The sequence below is a fragment of the Schistocerca serialis genome, chromosome 9 (assembly GCF_023864345.2).
Source record: "Schistocerca serialis cubense isolate TAMUIC-IGC-003099 chromosome 9, iqSchSeri2.2, whole genome shotgun sequence".
NCBI lineage: Eukaryota > Metazoa > Arthropoda > Insecta > Orthoptera > Acrididae > Schistocerca > Schistocerca serialis.
The window spans coordinates 82,204,043-82,210,409 of NC_064646.1; the positions used below are offsets into that span (position 1 = coordinate 82,204,043).

At 43.6% G+C, this 6,367-nt stretch overlaps 1 protein-coding gene across 1 annotated transcript in view; it reads left to right on the plus strand.

Moving 5' to 3' along the window:
- The window catches only part of LOC126419383 (kielin/chordin-like protein), a 120,356-nt gene extending 114,355 nt beyond the window's left edge, over window positions 1-6,001 (plus strand). Inside the window, exon 11 of the mRNA XM_050086571.1 lies at window positions 5,895-6,001. Coding sequence (XP_049942528.1) covers window positions 5,895-6,001 — 107 coding nt within the window. The remainder of the gene's footprint in view (window positions 1-5,894) is intronic.
- The last annotated feature ends 366 nt before the right edge of the window (window positions 6,002-6,367 follow it).

The following is a 6,367-nucleotide window of genomic DNA, read 5'->3' on the forward strand; positions in this document are numbered from 1 at the left end:
GTTTCATGTTTATTTACTCTGTCGTTATCTCGAAAATATTCGTAATTAATTCTGTTTCTTGAGTCTCTGTTTTGTTGAAGTATAATAATGAGTAAAAGTAAAGTTATTAGAAATCCTCTGAAGGCTTTTAAGAAAAGGAGAAATGTTGGAAAGCCAAAGGTATGTGTTATTACTGTAAACAATAAAGACGATAACCAAGTGAGTGAACCTAACCTCTCAAGTACACCTGCCCATAGCAGTCAAAGTGGGAAAGAAAATACTTCACAGAAGAAGCTTGGTTCAATGAGTGAAAACTATGAATGTTTTATGGGCGAATCGGATGTGAATGAAATATTTGATATGTCGATTCTCAAAGGAATTTTTTCAAACTGTGTAAGATGTCTTCATTGTAGTGAAGTTGGTCTGGAACTCTCCATAATAAAGCACGTAGGACTTGCTAGTGAAATACAACTGAAATGTGATAAGTGTTCATACATGACCACCTTTTGGAACAGTGTTGCAGTAACTGCAACTGAAGAAAATGGTAGCAAAATCTACGAACACAACAACGAGCGATGCTTGCTTTAGACAAGGAACGCCTTCGGGCTGCAGACAGGGCTGTAAAGAGTCTAGAAATACAAGCAAGAGTAAACAGGAGGAGGAACAAGAGGAAGCTGGAGGAGGAGTTTGCAGAGGATGAAGATAATCCATCCTACGGACCTGGAATGCACTAAAAAGTTACTCCAATCTTTGTCGCTCGATTCCCAAAACTTTTATTTTCTCATACTAATTACATGTTTTCTAAGGATCTTCCAAACATATTTGTTTCAAACTTTCAGTAAATGTTACACAGTACCTTCTGCATAATTTAACACAGCCTATTTCCAAAAAACTGTATATTTTTGAATATATAAATAAAAAATTGCAAAAAAATGTTGTGAATTTTCATTACAATTGCAAAAAAAATCATCTTTAATAACTGAACTAAAATTTTGTAAAATCCCTGTGTTAAGTTGTAGCCCATATTCCAATAAATAATCTGTAAAAAGTTCAACTTCCTACCTCAAATACTTTGTGAGGAAAGATGTAATTTATAAGCGTTATTTTAACATTGCAAGTATAGGGCGTTCCGGAGCCCCTTAACACTTTTTGTATGCATCTGTCAGCTTTACCAGTTTCGGTTTTTACAACCAATGTCACGGCAAGGAAAACCGACCGGAGTGGCCGTGCGGTTCTAGGCGCTACAGTCTGGAGCCGAGCGACCGCTACGGTCGCAGGTTCGAATCCTGCCTCGGGCATGGATGTATGTGATGTCCTTAGGTTAGTTACGTTTAATTAGTTCTAAGTTCTAGGCGACTGATGACCTCAGAAGTTAAGTCGCATAGTGCTCTGAGCCATTTGAACCATTTGAACCACTGCAAGGAAAGCAGTACATCAGAGGCATCAAAAATGCATACTACTCATACAAGGCTTGATAACATACCAACAGATAAGCCCACAGGTAGAAGTCACACGAATTAAGATCAACACACCCTGAAAAGACGTAATGAAATCAACTGTCGTTTTACATCCCACTTGATCATTGCCTCGAACAGTTGGTTTCACTGTTAAAAAGTGCCACAAGTTCGATCTCAGTAGCACTAGTTCCTCTGACGGCCATCAACATGTGTCTGTACAATGCAAATCGTTCAAAATTCTATCTGTAGACCACACTTGGTTTAAGACCCAACAGAGCCTAAAATCAATTACTTTCCTCTCCTATGATTCTTGTCGAAAGTCACAATGTTCGAATAACGGCAAAATACGTCGCCGATAGAAAATGTGCGATGCTTTATGTCGATAATCACAGTGTTTCTATCAAACTACTGTCCATGCAAATTCTTCTGTAAAACATGATTGTGAATGGCAAAGTATGTTTCACGGGAGGGTAGAGTGAAGATAAATATAATCAGTAACATTTATTGCAAATGACTGGGACCTACTTAAAATTAAGTACAAAACGTATTACGGAGCCACCACCAGCTTGCACAGTGCCTTGTTGACAATTCAGGTCCATGGCCTCGTGGCGTGTGCGCCACACTCGAACGCTACCATCACCTCTTACCAACTGAAACTGGGGCTCATCTGACCAGGCCACGGTTTTCCTGTAGCCCAGGGTCCAAGACAGCCACTGCAGGCGATGTCGTATTGTTAGCAAAAGCACTCGCAACGGTCGTCTGCTGCGTAGCCCATTAACGCCAAATTTCGCCGCACTGTGTCGTAACAGATGCGTTCGTCGTACGTCCTACATCGACTTCTGAGGTTATTTCACGCGGAGTTGCTTGTCTGTTAGCACTGACAACTCTATGCAAACGCCGCTGCTCTCGGTCTTGAAGTGAAGGCTGTCAGCCACTGCGTTGTCCGAGGAGAGAGGTAATGCCTGATGTCTGGTATTCACGGCACACTCTGACACTGTGGATTTCGGAATATTGAATTCCCTAACGGTTTCCGAAATGAAATGTCCCATGCATCTAGCTCCAACCACCATTCCAGGTTCAAAGATTGTTAATTCCCGTCGTGCGGGCATACTCAAGTCGGAAATATTTTGACATGAATCACTGGAGTACAAATGACGGTTCCACCAACGCACTGCCCTTATATACCTTGTGCGCGAGAAAATACTGCCTTCTGTATATTGCGTATTGCTATCCCATGACTTTTGTCACTTCATTGTATATCGAGATCAACAAACTTATAGAAACAAACAGTTCCAAAGATGTTTTTAGATGTAGCCAACAGAGACAAAGTTACAGGGTTCCCACAGAATATGACACGCTTTTGTACTTATGGTATTTATCGTAGTTTGCTTATATCTACTTGCAATGGTGCTTCTTTCTAGCAGCTGAAGAAATACAGTGATTGTGTTTCAAGTTCTTCGTTTAATGCTTTATCAACGTATTATCTGTAATCTGAATATGTCTCCAGTTCTTCTAATAGATCCATTATATGCCCTTTATTTATTCGCGGGCATACTTTGAAATGTTGCTCTACTTTTCCAAATGAGTGTCCTGTATTGTGGATGAGTGTGGCTATTGCTGATATTGTGGGTCTGTTTTGTCTGTAAGCTTAAATGTGCTCTGCATAATTTGTGTTGAAATCTCGGCCAGTTTGTCCTAGGTAGAATACATAGCATTCCTGGCACGCTATATTGTGGATTCCGAACTCTGGTTCAAATGGCTCTAAGCACTATGGGACTTAACATCTGAGGTCATCAGTCCCCTAGACTTAGAACTACTTAAACCTAACTAACCTAAGGACATCACACACATCCATGCCCGAGGCAGGATTTGAACCAGTGACCATAGCCAGACTCTGATTATGGGTCATGATTTCACTTTGTTATGTAGTAGAGTTTATTGTAGTTTATTACATGTAGGAAACACTATTTTTACTTTGTGGTTTCACAAAATATTTGCGATCTTCTGTCATACACCCCTGGAAATTGAAATAAGAACACCGTGAATTCATTGTCCCAGGAAGGGGAAACTTTATTGACACATTCCTGGGGTCAGATACATCACATGATCACTCTGACAGAACCACAGGCACATAGACACAGGCAACAGAGCATGCACAATGTCGGCACTAGTACAGTGTATATCCACCTTTCGCAGCAATGCAGGCTGCTATTCTCCCATGGAGACGATCGTAGAGATGCTGGATGTAGTCCTGTGGAACGGCTTCCCATGCCATTTCCACCTGGCACCTCAGTTGGACCAGCGTTCGTGCTGGACGTGCAGACCGCGTGAGACGACGCTTCATCCAGACCCAAACATGCTCAATGGGGGACAGATCCGGAGATCTTGCTGGCCAGGGTAGTTGACTTACACCTTCTAGAGCACGTTGGGTGGCACGGGATACATACGGACGTGCATTGTCCCGTTGGAACAGCAAGTTCCCTTGCCGGTCTAGGAATGGTAGAACGATGGGTTCGATGACGGTTTGGATGTACCGTGCACTATTCAGTGTCCCCTCGACGATCACCAGTGGTGTACGGCCAGTGTAGGAGATCGCTCCCCACACCATGATGCTGGGTGTTGGCCCTGTGTGCCTCGGTCGTATGCAGTCCTGATTGTGGCGCTCACCTGCACGGCGCCAAACACGCATACGACCATCATTGGCACCAAGGCAGAAGCGACTCTCATCGCTGAAGACGACACATCTCCATTTGTCCCTCCATTCACGCCTGTCGCGACACCACTGGAGGCAGGCTGCACGATGTTGGGGCGTGAGCGGAAGACGGCCTAACGGTGTGCGGGACCGTAGCCCAGCTTCATGGAGACGGTTGCGAATGGTCCTCGCCGATATCCCAGGAGCAACAGTGTCCCTAATTTGCTGGGAAGTGGTGGTGCGGTCCCCTACGGCACTGCGTAGGATCCTACGGTCTTGGCGTGCATCCGTGCGTCGCTGCGGTCCGGTCCCAGGTCGACGGGCACGTGCACCTTCCGCCGACCACTGGCGACAACATCGATGTACTGTGGAGACCTCACGCCCCACGTGTTGAGCAATTCGGCGGTACGTCCACCCGGCCTCCCGCATGCCCACTATACGCCCTCGCTCAAAGTCCGTCAACTGCACATACGGTTCACGTCCACGCTGTCACGGCATGCTACCAGTGTTAAAGACTGCGATGGAGCTCCGTATGCCACGGCAAACTGGCTGACACTGACGGCGGCGGTGCACAAATGCTGCGCAGCTAGCGCCATTCGACGGCCAACACCGCGGTTCCTGGTGTGTCTGCTGTGCCATGCATGTGATCATTGCTTGTACAGCCCTCTCGCAGTGTCCGGAGCAAGTATGGTGGGTCTGACACACCGGTGTCAATGTGTTCTTTTTTCCATTTCCAGGAGTGTATATTGCCAATGTACTGGGTGTTAGATACACGATTTTTGTCTTTTTCTTCTGTGTTGTGGTTTGTGTCTGGATGTTTATTCATTTTGTCTAGGAACGTGTCAAGCGTGGAAGCAGTATAGTCATTGGAAAACCCTATCTGTTTCACTGTGTTTATTTCCAGTTGCATGTTTTCTTGGTTCAAAGGTATTTAAGTTGTCCAATGTAGCACTGATCTGTATGCTGCCTGTTTATAGATGAGACTTTACACAGATGGACCATGAGGAAACTATAAGTACGAGGTCTTCACCGTTAACTATATATAAGGAACGATAATTACGAAAAAATAGCATGGTAGACAGAGAAAAAAATTTAAAGTACAATTTAAAAAATCGTGACTGGTAGCAGAAAACAAACCTATTGTTTTCTTAGTCCCAGGCTTTCGTAAACCATTTATAACGGATCAGATCAAGAACATTTTTATGAAGCATCCCACCGTGAAAGACCCCGAGAGCAAAGATGACCACATATTGGATTACTCTTCTAGGAATGATCTCTCTCTGAATTTTGTCAGTAATCCACACTGTTTTGCACAACACTCTCTTGTATCATCTGCCATTGCAGTTGCACACTTTCACGCTTTCTATACTAACCTGTGACAATGCGCATTGCTCTTGTTTTGATCTGCTTTACTTCTTCCATCAATATTTGCCAGTGAAAGCAACCTGACTTACTTTGTAATTTTTAAGGCAGACTCGTGTTTTACCCCTACTTAAGCTTCATTATGAATTATTTCCAATCATTATGCATAAGTTGTGTGTATGAGACTGATTTCTGATGCTAACCTTGTCATAGCAAAATTGTAACGATAGCTACTGGTTTCATTTAGGAGTTATATTTTTATGTGAGGTACCTTTCCACTAAATTTCCCCAGAAACTCTAGCTTTCAATTAACCCACAACAAGGCATGTTTCAGAAGGATTCACAGATGGGCTACTTACCTAAGAAGCGACTACTACTAATGACAGCTGTTTGATGTATTGCAGCCTCAAAGTGTGAGCCTGGGTCTACGTTCAAACAGGGCTGCGACGTGTGCCTGTGCAGCGCAGACGGAAAGAGCTTCGTGTGTACGCTGGCACTATGTCAATCATAAGGTGAGCACAGTAAACAAACCCTGACTCAGGCCCCAAGGATATTTATCATCAGGCACACACTTTTAGAAATCTACTTTCTTAGTATAAACTACCTCATATCAGCGTTTTGGAATCTCTCAAACGTACCGTCGGCAGGACAGTGCTAATAATTCATACCCTGTATACAGGAGATACTTTTCTAATATCAGGAAGGGAGAAGAGAAAGGAGAGGGTGAACCATTAATGGAATTCCACAGTACTCTATATTGGGTGCTCTATTGTTTATCACATAATGATCCAACATAGTGTCATCATTTTTTTCATAATGTGGTGATAACTGGTAAGTTCATCACCGAATCATTTCTGTTCATCAGTAGGTCTTTGAG